At 43.4% G+C, this 15,104-nt stretch overlaps 1 protein-coding gene across 1 annotated transcript in view; it reads left to right on the top strand.

Annotated features, from left to right (window-relative positions):
- The window catches only part of CMYA5 (cardiomyopathy associated 5), a 74,775-nt gene extending 68,679 nt beyond the window's left edge, over positions 1 to 6,096 (top strand). The window contains exons 13-14 of the mRNA XM_044445921.1: positions 164 to 337; positions 4,911 to 6,096. Of these exons, the coding sequence (XP_044301856.1) occupies positions 164 to 337; positions 4,911 to 5,163 (427 nt within the window). The 3' untranslated portion in view covers positions 5,164 to 6,096. The remainder of the gene's footprint in view (positions 1 to 163; positions 338 to 4,910) is intronic.
- The last annotated feature ends 9,008 nt before the right edge of the window (positions 6,097 to 15,104 follow it).

Below are 15,104 nucleotides of genomic sequence, written 5' to 3'. Positions count from 1 at the left end.
AAAGTATTCAAATAGCCAAAGCTAATTTTTGAGGTGGGAACTCTCAATGTTACACATGAGTTCTAGGGCACTGGACCTTTCTGATGCCTGAGTGTCAAGGTATTCTTTGAACCTGACTAATCTACCAAAATGCTACATTTGCCTCTCTCATCTGTACATGCAGAATCTCACCAGTACTGGGAGAGCTCCTGCCTGCTCGAGGCTGGCACTACTGGGAAACCACTGTGAGTGGCTGTGCAGCGTACAGAGTTGGAATCTGCAGTTCCTCCATACGACAAGACAGTGTCCTGGGGCAGAATGGTGCATCCTGGTGCTTGCATTGCCCTAGCAAAACAAGGTAATGCCAAGGCTATGTGAGCCTCCTCTGTGTATGAAGCATCGTGCCAGACACACCAGTATTTTGGAGTCAGGGTGCTAGACAATTTTCCATTGTGTTGTGGGAGGAATTGCCCTCATGGAAACTGTATTTTAAGTTGCACTGGTTTTCTCTCCCCATTAATTACAATAGCTCAAATGAGATCCCACAACAAAATTCTGTTCCTGCTTTTCTGGATGGTACAACTTTCATTAACTGAAAGAGGAGCAGAAATCTGAGCCCCTGGAATTTGTAGCTGTAATGAATAGTCCAATCACAAGATCTCCTGTCCTTTCCCCAGTCTGATTTTACTGTCCATATGATACATGCCCACCATAGCTGCTTTACTCGAGGTCATCTGATGATTTAGCCGGTGATGGAGGAGAGGCATGTCTTTTGGAATGAGCCCAGAATTCTGAAATGCCGGATGATTGGTGTCTGTGACTAGGACTCTAATGCTATACTCTCTGTCCTTTACACTGGCAGATAAGGTCACACAGTGGTGCTTTTCAGCTTTCCATGTTCCATAATCTGATCAGGACTTTTAGTAGAAGAGTCATAATCACCAATGGCAGGTGGTAGTTAATGCTTGTAATGTTGCATTTCAAGGTACAGCCTTCATGAAATACAGTGACAGTAGCGCTTATACTTACTTGCATGTTTTCAGTGGTCAGAGTACATCCCATACATTTTGTCACCAAGCCTTTCAACAGCTCTGTAAGACAGGCCAGCATTATTAGTCTGGTGTAGTTTATACCTGGGAAGAAAGTGATTCTTTGTGGGAGAAATAGCCAGGTGAGCAGACTTGCATAAGGCAAGTGCCTGTTGCCAAGACTTCATCTATGTCCACCATCTCACCAAGAAAGTTGAAGAAACAGAGGCGGTGGGTGGGAGTGACCAGAGCCTGTGTAAGACACATTTTAAGAACTTAAGAACATCAGAAGAGCCTGGTTTGATGAGACTGAAGGTCCATCTGGTCTTATATTCTGTTCACACAGTGCCCTACTAGCTGTCTATGGGATCCCACAAGCAGGACATGAACGCAATAATAACTCCCTGTCCATGTTCCTCAGCAACTAATGTACATGGGTACAGTCCATGGATGATACTGGAAGTGACATATAGGCATGAGGACTAGTGGTCACGGATAGCTGCTGTGCAGCACAAATGCCCAACTAGGAGAGGGAACGGAAGGAAGGAAGTTGTGCACCAACTTCGTATGTGGCTGCCCATTCTAAGTGCTAATGCTGTTTCCTGCTGCAACCATTTGCATCCTGTGCCTCCACCTGTATCCTCTGGTGGTTGTTTGAGGGCCCCCCTGGATGCAAGACTACTGCACCAGATTTTATCCATAGTGGAGCCACTGGGTTTGCAGAGAAACCTAAATGTGCACAGATGTCCAGCACACACTGTATGTGCCCTCTGCTTTGCAGTGTTTGGATTGCGCCTGAGCTGGCTGTGTTTATTCAGGAGTATGAGCATACATTCCTGTACAAATGCTGGCAAAACTCTCTCAACCTGAGGGATGGATTCAATTTCAGAGAAGCTCTCAGAGCTACATTCCTGCAATAGCAAAGGAAAAAGGGTGAAGCCAAAAATACCAGCCTAGTTTATCTTAAAGTTCTTGCTGCATTTCAGCCTTAGGATGGAGGAGAAAACAAGACAAAAGCTAGAAAAGCACCAAGCCATCTGTGGTCAGGGGAAATGGGGTGATGCCAGGGGCAGGGCATGTGGTCATCGGGGGATCCCGGGTGGTTTGGATTGGGATCCTCAAATCCTCACTTTGCACTTGGGCTTGAGGTTGCCCCCCTGCACTGTGGATGCTGGGGGAAGACACGAACAGGCAGGACTCAGTTTTTCTTTTCTCCTTTTCATTTCTGTGTGAATGCCTGCACAGCAGGGCCGTCTTAATGCATGGGCCTGATGGGCACTTGCCTGTGGGCCCCATACTAATCTGTGTATGTTAACCCTTGGAAAATTGGAAAACTTCCAAAATTAACAGTAGTTGTGGTTGTCATAGGGGCCCCAGTACACTGCTTTGCCCGGGGCCCATAATACTGTTAAGATGGCCCTGCTGCACAGAGCTATTAATTTCATGCTCCTAGCTGAGTGCAGGGGCCAAGTGCTGGGCAGACCTGAGTCTGAGAGAGGACATTGGTCTGTCTATTCAACAGGGGAGCAGGAGCTGGGTAGGCAGTTGCCCAGAATGGCCAACTCCATTGCATTCTGCTTCTTTGAGGTGCAACCAGTTGATGCCAGTTGAGCCATCATTCCAGTTTTCAAAAGATTGTACTAAAATAGTTGAATAAATATGCACTTTTAAAAATTATAATAAATGCCCTTTTGAGGACACTAAAGGAAGAGCCAAGTTGTCTATTCAGTGTGAAAATGTACATGTTACTAAGCAAAAGCCTCTGCTCTGTGTTCAAAGGAAAGGCTATCCTTGCTAATTTGTTCCATAATCTGAGATCATGGAATGCAGAATATTCCTAATGATATATTAATGTAGAAGAACCAAAATGGCTTCCAAAGTTAATCATGGCAAATCCCATCAGTACTGCAGAGGATCCAAATTAAAAAAATGTATTGCTTGTAGCTCAGCACTTCCAACTGTAGTTGCCTCTGATGCTCATTAGATTTTTTTTACAAAATCTGCTGACTTAAGTCTGATTTTAGGGTGCAATTCTATACATGTCCCAACAGAAAACAGTCCTACAACTTCCAGCATCCCTCCAGCCAGCACAAATGGGAACTGTAAGAGCTTCTTTTTCCTTCTATCAGTCATTGCATAGGACTGTGCCTTTAGCTTCTTTTCATCAAATCTAGCAGAGGAAATAGCTCCACTGATGGTAGGGGAGATGCATCCTCAAGTAAGTGGCAGAAAATGGACTTTGGAATGCCTTGACTCTTTCAGTGATGATGCAAGCACAATGAATTGACCAAAGGGTCATTAAAATATGCTGAGGCAAAGATGATTGATTATTTAGATTACATTTTTTAGACTGTCTCGAAATGAACAAGCAAAAAGATACTGTTTTTCAAATGGCTGTTGAAACATATTGTCATGGATTGGAGTTGCCCCTCTTCCACAAGCCCTTGATCCATTCTCATATTCCTAACTCCAACAGAGTTTGCATGTGGGCATAGGGCCATAAGCCTGCATGAGGTAAGCTGGATTTTGCTAAATTGCCTGCAAGCTTTTACAGCTTTTTCTGTCAACAGACTGTGTTGGCAGAGTTTGGTCATAGGAAGAGATTATAGGTCTGGTGAACTGACTAAGGAACTATTGGTATGAAATACCAGAAGCTCCGCCATTAATCACAGGCATATGCAAGGAGCCCCTAAAGCCCCTGGAATCCTTTTAGCCTCATCCCCCTTCCCTTTGTCACCATAAAGCTCCTATTTGACATTATCTGGGGTAGAACTCTGCAGACATTTTGGATGAGAACTCTCCTTGTTCTTGACTATTGGCTGTATTGGTTGAGTTCTAGTCCAAACAGTTGGAAGGCACTAGATTGCCTGTCTAGAAGAACTGAGCAATAACCCTGGAAGATCAGCTAGTGTTGCCCTCATTACATTGCATTTGGAAGTAGATAAATGCTTCTCTTTCTCTATGGCTATAGGAATATATTAAGGTAGGTTATGATATTGTATGATGGTCTGTACCCTACAAATTGTCTTCCTGAACAGCCATAGGCATGGACTGACATGAGCTGCACTTCTGCATTCTGACATGCAGGCCTAAGAGAGCCAGTGTGGTGTAGTGGTTAAGAGCATGGGACTGGGACTCAGAGGATCTGGGTTCTAGTCCCCGCTCAGCCATGGAGCCAACTGGGTGACTTTGGGCCAGTCACAGACTCTCAGCACAACCTACCTCACAGGGTTGTTGTTGTGGGGATAAGATAGGGGAGGAGGAGATGTAAGCTGCCTTGAGCCCTTTGTAGCAAAAAGGCAGGGTATAAATTGCAATATAAATAAATAAGCCATACTAAGAACTGTTTTCCTAAATAGCCATTGGAATCCTGCAGGCCTCAGGATAAAATTAGTGTTTGCTACACAGAATGGCTACTGAAATTATGAGGCTTATATGAAGTACCCAAGTCTTTGTTCAAAGTGTATGTGTGCACTGCCCTATTTGTAGACTATGGAAGTAGGGGGCATTTTTACCATTGTTTCAGGGGATGAGAGAAAATAATTTTTTTATTTTTTTATTTATTTTTCTATTTGACTGGCAAATCAAACATAGCAGAACAGTGGGTTCCCACCTTCTGGGGCTGGTGGACACACTTGGAATTTTGAGAGCGACAAAATAGTTGCTAAGGGAGCTGCAACCAGTCACAAAACACCCATTTCCCATTAGTCAGCACTCTGCCAGCCTCCCAGTTTAATTAGTATTCCTCATCATTTAAAAAATCAGGAGGGTCAGGGAGTCTGGTAAGCACCAAGACGTGTGCCCATGGCATGTCACAACACTGGAGACAGCAGCAGTAGAATTTGTTATGACAGACAGTGCAGTAGGTTCGTTTTTGTTTTACATTTTCCACTTTCTTTGCAGTTGTGTATATAAAGTCCTCCACAATGGAGAGATGAGTGATGTGATTGTCACAGAAGAGCCAGCCCGGATTGGCATTCTGCTGGACTATAACACTGGAAGACTCTTATTTTTCAATGCAGAAAGAGGGCAAATGCTGACTTCCATCAGGCACAAGTTCACTGAAGCTGTACACCCTGCCTTTGTGTTGGAGCAACCAGGGGTCCTGAACCTGCATACAGGCATGGAGCTACCAGAATTTGTGGAGCAAAGCTAAAGTTTCCCTTCAAGCCATCCACAAGACAATAGCAATAATAATAATAGAAATTGTTCAAAACTGGGATTGTCTTTTTGAACCTCCTAGCAATGTCTATGTTCAGGGAACATAATCCAGATAGATCTTCAGAGGGTTGAATGACCTCATTAGACCACAGCCCCCATGCATAGTAGTTTCCTAACTCCATCACAAAGTCCTTTTTTATACTTAGAGGAAGCTTCAAAAGCAGAACAAAAACTCCTTTTAGAAAGAAAAATGAAAAGCTCACAGGGCACTCACAACCATCCACAAGCCTCCAAGTAATAGCTGTTTATATTCACTGGAGTCGTTGTGCTTAAGACTCACAAACAAAACCATAAATAAGTCCTCACCACTTACTACAATGCATGTACTCTGTGATGTATATCAAAGCTTTTCTGGAGAAAGGAATGAAGGAATGCCACATTCACTGAATGGGAGGCACCAAGAACATTTCTTACATGGATGAAAGAAATGTTGTTCTTAGGAGCACCAGCGTGTTCTAACACGGTTCCCAAGCATTTTAACAGGGCTTGCCAGATAAATGTTAAGGAAAGCGTGCACGTATAGGCCCTGTTTGTGCTATTCAGGGAGCAATGAGTCAAGATTGTTGATGCTGCCAGAAGTGGAGTGGGATTCAGTCTTCTTGGGTTCCAACCGAGTCAGTGCTCCTCTTGCCATTAATGCCTCTTGCTAGCTCCTCTCAAACCAGAAGCACAAGGCACCCTGCATGAGGCACCTTCAAAGCATTCAGGGTTCTCAGTCTGCTAGAGGTTCTGAACATAGAAGTCTCCTTCCATATGGGCATTGCCCTCACTCGTCTGGAACAGGTGTTAATATGAAAATAATTCTAGTATTTTAATAGTTTTACATGGGATTAAAAATAATGATAACCAGATTTTTAGTGTCGTAGTCCAAAAAATTATCAAATTAAACACAGAACCTTTTTAAACAGGTGTGTAATATGTCATTTTTCAAGCAAATGCAAAATTTCTCTGCAATCACTTTTGTTAATGTGAGTTTTTTAAGCCTTGCAAATACAGCTGTGCTACCTGAAATCACTTAAGGAGAAGGTATACTCCATTAACATCTGGTACCTTCTTAGCATCTCTCTCTGGGGTTTTCTCCAGGAAATGCTTGCATTTCATGAATAGGTCTGCATATTGTGTGCTTGACTGGACCTCATGCTGTTCTTTCCTGCCACTGCCACACCACTTTGTCAGTTTTCCTTCTCTCTCTCCTGCTGAATCCCACAATATGACACCTGGACATTCCTCCATGTTGCCATTTCATTCAAGTCTTCTGCTAACATGTACTTAAACATATACTAGTCAGTTCAACTTATCAAAACCCTGTTACTTTGTGACCCACTCCTAAGGTTTTCCCTTGTCTAGTCGGGAATATGTTCCAGCACAACACATCTACTCAACTGGGCACAAATTGTGCTGGTCTTCCTTTGCCCTCCCTGCATGTCCAGGAAGAAGAAGCTGGTTTGATAGAGAAATGTGTGGTCATACCTGCTGGGACACCAAGAGGAAAACCTGAAATAAAATGAGTACTTGTCTGAGAACCATATTTAGAAGGGCCAGTGCAGCTGATCGTATATTATTGATTAATCCGATGGGAACCATCTACCATAGCTTTATTGCCAGGTATCCAGGGATATTTGGCTAAAACAGGAGTAAAATTGCAGCACAGACTTTACATGTCTACTGAGAAACAGGGCCAGGCCCACCATTAAGGAGAGGCAGGCTGCTGACTGGGGATGTCATGAAAAATACCTGGGCATGCCTTGGGCACGATGCACCTTGCCTTGGGACCTCAGGCAGCAAAATGTCATGGGCTGGCCCTGCTCAGAAGGAAGACCCATTGAATTCAATGAGGTTTAATCCCAGGTAAGTGAATATAGAATTACAGCCTTAACTTAAAAGTCATGCACCCTTTTCTTCTTCGATGGTGACTTGCTCATGTCACTATCTAGCCTTGTGAAAGATAGTTTATCCATGTGTGAGTGTTGTGAAACCACCAGATGGCTAGTATTCTCTGCTGGCTTCTTCACATTGTCTTCATGCTATTGTAACACTGATTTTTCTTCCTAGGGTCAATTACATTAGTCCTAGGTTTGCTTTGATTTTAGCTGAATGAAAGCAGAAGCATGCTACTATAGTTAGAAGTGCATGAATTAGTCACTTCACCTCAACTGGGGGTAGGCTTTTTTGGCTACATTCAGGACTGGATGGTACATTGGTGGGCAGAAGGGGCCATGTATGCAAACACACACCTGAACACACCTAAATGCATACACCCGTTGGGGCTGGAGTTTCTGAAGACTAAAGACTCTTCCAAATAGTTATAAAACATCTGTCTTAGACCTTGGAAAGTTGCTAGATTCAGACAACATAGTAATCCACACTCAGAGTTTGAGAATGGGTCGAGTGTGCATTGTCAATGAACTGTGGGTTGTTACTGAAATGCAGGTTGTGTTGTTTGTACCCAGCTGTGCCAACACACCATGGCTTGTTAACCATGAACTACATGCCAAACACATGGTTAATTGTTGGGCTGTAAACTCTCGTTTGTTCACCATGGGTTATCTTGTCTGGGTTCAGACCCACATTTCAATAACAACCCACATTCAATCCACACTCAAGCCCTGAGTGTGTGTTATTGTATTATATGAACCTTGCAACTAGCAGTGCAGTAGATGATACTGAGAAGGTAGGCCATAATCCTGCATGGCATAAGGCAACTTCCTGTTGACCTGAGAGAGGCTAACTGGCCCATAATCAACCAATCAGTATTGAGCTGAGCAGGGATTTGAAAATGGAGTTTCCCTGTCTAGCCGCTCCCCAAACTGGTGTTCCCTCAGTAGACTTCAGCTGCCATCAGCCCCAGCCAGGATGGCCAAATGTCAGGAGCAGTGGAGCTGTGATCTAAACCATCTGAAGGGCACCTGTCCAGGGAATTCTGCTCTTGTTGGACACTAGCAAAATATGCCTCATCCTGCAAACATCTGACCCCAGCCAGAGCCTGGAGTCCTATAAATTTATTTTTAAAGCCATTTTAAGGCTGTATCCCTGGCCTCAGTTTTTTGTTCCCTGTACTGCCAGTTTTATATTTTAATTGTGCAATTGTTTCTTCTAGTTGTTGTATCAGGCAAGCATGGCTGGACATGAATCCTATAGCAGTCAGCAGAAAGCCAAAATTTCAAAAAGTTTGGGTTGGCCTTGGTAATCCTTCAGTCTTGAGATGAAAAATGTATGACAGAAGCATTATTTTCTGCTGTCAGGAGGATGCAGAACTGGAGCCTTAGTAGTATGGATGCTATAGATCCACAAATCATACAGAGATGTCTCTGTTCCAGAAAAAAGACAAGGGGGATGCTTTAAGTCAATGTCAGCTTTGCATACACTATATCAAGCTCAGCCTGATTGTGTGAATGCTCTGTGCATGTGCAACTCTATAGACAGAAGTTTGCCTGCTTCATCGTGGCTAATCAGATGATATATTTAAAACAAGAACATCTCTTACCCATTCCTATCCATCACCCACACGTTTAAACAGCTTTTCCTTGACACACCAGCACAAGGGTCTTTCTGCATGATAATTTAAAATACCGCTACTAATTTGTTTCCCTTTTGTATCACACACATTGCTCAGGTAAAGAAGCATTTTGTTGCATGGATATTATTTCATTGTCACATTTGTTTCCCACCATTAATTTTTTAAAAAACTCTGTAATTAATCTGTATTATTGTGTGCTTGGATCTTTGCTGACTACAGAAGCACGCAAATCCATCATTTAAATGGCCCTTTCCTCGAAGGACCTCAGGATTGTGTATGTTCCATTTTATCCTCACAACACTGTGAGGTAGATTAGACTGTGAAAAATGATTTACTCAAGGCCTTTCAGATAGTTTCATGGCTGAGCAAGGATTTTTGGACCTGGGGTGCTTCCAGATGAGGGTTTTATGGCACCATCATCCTGCCTCAGTCACATAATTTTACAGGCGGTGGGGCTGTACTTCCAAACAATGTCACCTTCTACTTACAGTTTGGTGTTTTTTGACTGCTCTCCCTGTCTTTTTTCTTCTCATGGAAAATGTGTTAAGAAAGAAAAAAACAGAATGGTTTCACAATGCTTTCTGACTGTTAGCACTAGGAGTTCTCCATCTTGAAGCATACCCAAGTCTCCAAGGCCCACGGCCCATCCAGGATCCAGCATATCAGAGAGAGAGCAAAAAAACGCAAAACCTCTCAAGTATTTATACCAAGTGTTTTCTGCCTTCTACCTGTACTCATGCATTTTGGGCATGTTTTCGGATGTTTTGAAGCTGAGTGAAAACAAGGCCTCTCCCTCCCACTTTTCTTGCTCAACAGCAATCTTTTCTTGAATACATTTAAACATGTTGTGAGTGCTTTTGAAAGATTTTGGAGAGTCAATTGTGCTCTGTAATCGGGAAGGCTCTGTCTCCTTTGCAGGACAGAGCCACTGCATTTCCTTTACTCTAACTAGTAGGGGGTCCTACCATGTCCTTTGGGCTTTCGTAAAGAGTTCAAGACAAAAGAGAGGGCTTCACAGGAGTGGCCCACAGAGACGGAGAGGGAGACAGAATCACAGTGCTGTGAGGGTTAACAGTCCTTCCTCACTGCCAATGTGGCTCATGCACAGACACAATCATTCATGTATTTGCTATGCAAGACATGGGGTTCCCACACACATTGTTTCTTCTCTATAGAAAAGAAGATTATGGCCCAACATGGCAGTCCGCAGGGAAAAAAAATGGAGGGCAGGGTAAATCTGCACAGCAGTTAGTCGTCGTAATTTGTGCTACAACACACCTCTGCACATAGTTGCTTAGCATCATCTTACATACCAATTTAGGAGCCTACGTAGAGTAGTAGAAGATCTTAGCAACTGAACGGCATCGATCTAAAGAGGGTGCGTGCGTGTGTGAGTGGGTAAAATCTCACACAAAAACCTAGCCCTTGATAACTTGCACTGCAGCTACAATCAATTTCAAAGCCTCAACTCTGTTTCCTTATAACACAACACTGGATCATGCTGCAATGTGCTCAGAGACTCCCCCACAAAATGCGAGTAACAACACTGGGCTGCTTTGTAGGATTTGTTTTACTCATAGCTAAGCCTCCAGCAATAAAGGTACAATAATGATGCACTTTATCGACACAAGTTAACAAGGTAATTCTTAGATTGTGCATAAATGGAGGAAAAACGTATTAACAAAACCTAAGTCAGAAAGACCACAAACCATCCTGGTTGCTACATTTTGTTTTTTGGCAGTCACACTACAGGCCAAACTGAGCCATAGGTAACGCCCGGATTTCTGATTTGTTTTTATGAAGGTGTAAGTACTTTCAAACAGGGAACACCCGAGAAAGGCTCGACACACCCAGAAGGGTTAACACCCAGACAATTAGTTCATTAATTGGCTAAAACACTAGAAGCTGGAAGATGCTAGTCTCTCAAAGATAAATAGGCAGAAAAGTAGCTGCACATTTTCCTTCATATCCCAGGTTTTACTGGAGTTAAGAACTTTTTGTTTGTTTTTACAAAAATAAAAGCTGATAATCTGAAGATCAGGGCCTATTCTGAGGGGATTCAGTGCTCCTCCTTGTCCTTGCCATGGGTGTCCATGAACATAGACGAAATCTGTGATGTGCCTCTTAGCCATCCCTCCCTTTCTCTCATGTGCTCTTTCAGCACTTTCCCAGCCTTTGCAGGTGAAACAATAGGGTTCTGGGGTACTTTCATCCAGTGCATACGAGGGTATTAAGAGAGAAAAAAGCCAGCGAACATAAGGAATGCATCTTCCCGTGTGATTTTGGGTTTGGCAGGGCTTGCCCTTTCAAGCTCACACACGCACACTTACCTGTGAGCTTGAAATTAACTCACTGGGTTCCTGCTATTGTGCATTGTGATCCTCCCCCCCTCCCCGCCCACAGAGGTTTGCAGGGCTATACCACAGCGCCTCCTGGTGCCTAGTTAATAGAATGTATAGAAAGGCAGAGAACTACAAATCCAGGGGAAGATGGGGACTGTAGAGGCAGTGTTGTTGCTCTCAGAAGTATTCATGACTGGGACCTGAGGGGCAGTTGCAGCCCTTGCTCCTATGCGTAGGCATCCCTGAGTCCCAGCGGGAGAGCTGTTTCATGGGAGGCACACACAAACAATCTCTGAAAGTGTGTGTGGGGGGTGGTCGTGGTTGCCACACTTAGGGAGACACCCAACAGTGCCATCCTCATAGACCTCTCCCTTGACAAGTCTAAAGTTGAACGCGGAGGGTGCCAATGAGAGACAAAGGTTTGTCGACCATATTTTAAAGAAAGAACAATGATTTCTACCAAACTTCGCATATTTTATAATCTTATATCCCTGCTTATGCATATGTCATAGTGTATGTAATTTCAATTTCAACGCGTTGGATTGGATTCTACACACATGCACACAGGGCGAACAAACGCACATTGCTGTGCTAAAGGCGCTGTGGAATGTGCTGTACGAAATGTTCCTTCAGAGGACCCCATTTTCAGAGGGGGCTTTCCAAGTTTTGGCTTCTGGCCCTCATTGTCACATTGGATTATAAATATAAGCTTTTATCTAATGGTGTCTCTCTTCCAGTGGAACAGGTTCTTCTGGGGGAACAAATTCCCCCTCCCCTGTACCCTTTGCATCTACTCTGGATATTTGGGGTACACAGAGAAGGTGCTATAGAGGAAAGGTGGGTTAAATACCGTTGTGCAAACTTGTCAGGTGTTGAAAGTAGCCCCTTGCACCCAAACCCTTGTTTCTGTTTAAGCAGTGACTGTGGGGCTGTTTAATCAATGACTGTGTTTATTCTGCACTTGGTTTCCTTACACACATCAGGTTGCAGGTCTTTGTACAGCATCATCCTTCAGGGCCTCTCCTGTACTTTTCAAGCATTGCTGTGCCTTTTTTAGAGCAAGGAAACTATCAGACTATCTGAAAATTGCTGAATGAGCCAGAATGAAAAACTCCTGCGTTTTCACAATTCTGCTATACTGCAACATATCACCTTGTCCTTGTGTAATGGAACACACACAAAGGCAAAGAAAGAAAGTCCCACTCAGAGAGTACGTGTAAAGGACCCATCCAGAGAGCCACATGGCTATTGTGATGGTTGGTGATGATGTTAAATAAATAAATACATTTTAATCCAATAAAGCACCTGGAAGCAGAAGTCTTAGTAAAGTGGTAAGTTAAAGGCCCCATGTACGGAAGCTTTTCAAGGCTTCCGCCCTGATAAAGTTCTGCTTCCCCAGAGTTTGGTGGAAAGCAGTGACACAGTTTCACTGCAACTAACACCCATTGTTTTGCATGGGAATTACATGTTGGGTGAAATGTGTGATCATGTGTAGCATGTATGTTGCTGTCAATAATGTTTTAAAAGACAGTCATAAGTGCACAAGTGCACAAGAAATTGCTTGTGCAGTAAAGCTCCAACATATATAAATACAATTACGCATTTGATATGGTAAGAGGCTTGGCCCTTAGCCATTCTAGCTTCAGATACGTGAAGTATTTTGGGGAGGAGGGAAGGGTGGCCTGTTTCATTACAGTTACTGGCGGATGGCCTTTTTGTCAGCAGTTCAGCTCTCCAGTCACTAAACCTTATACTAGCAACCACCATGCCTATTGAATTCCTGATTTCAGGAAGCTGCTAAATATATAACTCTTTTGTCAGTGGAAAAATGCAGCTACTCTGTTTTCATTTTCCTTGGCAACATTGCTTCTGCTTTTATATAAAGCATCCGGAACCAAATAAGTGAAATGCAGGCAGTTGTTGCTTCAAGGCAGCAGTTTGTCTGCAATTAATTGTGGAATTCTACAAATTAGTACACCTCTCCTTTAATTAATACTGTATTGATCTGAAGTTAAGAGGTTTGATACGATCTTCTGCAGTTTCAAACAGAAGTAATTCCATCTCTTAGCAACTGAGCCGAGAAGTGATTGCTAAGTTTTAGCAAAAATAAAAGGAAGCTGTTTGCTGTGACTCAGCTATTGGCACCTATTACAGAAAGTAATAGAGCACTGCACCTCTAGGTTTGCTTTTTGTATGGATAGCGCAACACCCTCATAATATCATGCACCTGTTAACTTTCAACAGCAGAAGATAATCATATGGCAGAAATGACTAGCGCTCTACCTTTTAGAGAGCTGCTGTTGTGTGCGGCCAAAACTGCCTCCTGTGATGTGCTTCAAAGGCCTCTCGGCTGCTGTGCAGGGCTAATGGGAAGGATTAATGGCTGCAGCATAAGAGGTGAAAGAAAAGTCAGTGCAGAGGCACCTTCCTTAATGAGATGTTAATGAGGAGGCAGGTAGAAATAAATTGGGCAGGCAGAAGTTCTGGAATGAGCATTTCACAAGGAACAGCCGTGATAATAAAATGGAAGATAGGTAAGTGGGTAGTTTTCAGGTTATTGACTACAGTCTTTAATGATGTGTCATGGGGAGCTGCCAATAAGCTATACACAACAGAAATGCGAATTCTACATTCTGGCTCTGACTCCCTTTTACATTTTCCTCAGACATTTTAACTAACAAATGATGGCCTTGGGGAAAACAATAACTTTAAACAGCCATAATAATTTCTAAGGGAAACTCCATTTTCTTACACCGCATTTCCAGCTCTGTGCCGTTCCGGTTTTAAAACACCGGCAGGGAAGGAATTAAAAATTCAGCATGGCATGTTAAAGTTACAGTAGCCCACCTCACAGGGATGTTGCTGTGAAGATGGCGAGGAAGAGAACTGTGCATAAAGAAGAAGGGTAGGGTATGAATGTAATATATGTAACAGTGTTGTCTGGACCCTCAGTAAAATTCTGTGAATGAAGCAGGGTTAACGCAGTCTGAAAGCATGGCCCGGATTCTCCCAGAAACCAGGTTTCCAGTTCTGGATTGGAGAGGGCAGCTGTAAACCAATGTGTAATTCAGAAGTCATGACAAAGTAAGAGTGAATAAAAATAGGGAACAAAGTGAAGGCATGCATGTGGCAAAGGGAAGAAAGACAATATGAGCCTGTAGCTTGTTTCATATGGCTACATAGCAACTTATTTATTTATTTAAAACCTTTCTAGACTGTCCAAGGTCTCAGAATGATTTAACAATACAACAATGTAAAGAAAACACAGTGTCCTAAAAAATTCCAACCGACAATAAAGCCCCAGTGAAAACAATCAGATCTTAAAACATTGGCAAAATAAAAAGATTTTAGTCTGGCACTGAAAAGAATAAAGTGATGACACCAGGTGAACCTCTCTGGGGAGCTAATTCCACAATTGGGGTGCCATCGCAGAGAAGGCCCTTCTCCAGGTAGTCACCCTCCTAATCTCCAGGGAGGGCACCCGGAGAAGAACCTCTGCCCCAGATCTTAAGGGGTGGGCAGGCACGTATAGGAGGAGACGCTCCTTCAGGTAACCAGGCCCTAAGCTTCACATGTAATGTTTTCTAAGCTTAAATGAACCATACCATCCTAGAAAGAGAGAACACAGGGAATCATTATAGGCACATGGATGGGAACACTGTGAGAAATCTGCTCTTTGGGTTAGATCCATCTTCACCATTGCAATGATGCCACTGGCAGATTGGGATGTGTGCATCCTTTTCTCCCTGTAGCCCCCCAGCTGTCCTCCAAATCTGCTCTGGAAGGTCAGGGGACCTTCTGGAGCAGCCTTCTCCAGCCTTTGTGCCTTCCAGACATGTTTGGACTGCAACACCTAGGATTCCCAGTCAATGGCCATGCTGGATGGGAATTCTGGGAGTTGTGGTCCAAATGCCTCTGAAGGCCACCAGGTTGGAGAAGGCTGCTCCGGAGGACATTCGCATGCTGCACAGCAGTTCGTCTACTAGTGGCATCCATTCCATTCAATCTTCTTATTGA

This window comes from Varanus komodoensis, unplaced genomic scaffold, assembly GCF_004798865.1.
Source record: "Varanus komodoensis strain SLA01 unplaced genomic scaffold, ASM479886v1 scaffold5, whole genome shotgun sequence".
Taxonomy (NCBI): Eukaryota; Metazoa; Chordata; class Lepidosauria; order Squamata; family Varanidae; genus Varanus; species Varanus komodoensis.
The sequence above is the reverse complement of the archived record's forward strand: the minus strand, read 5'-3'. Positions and strand labels throughout refer to the sequence as shown.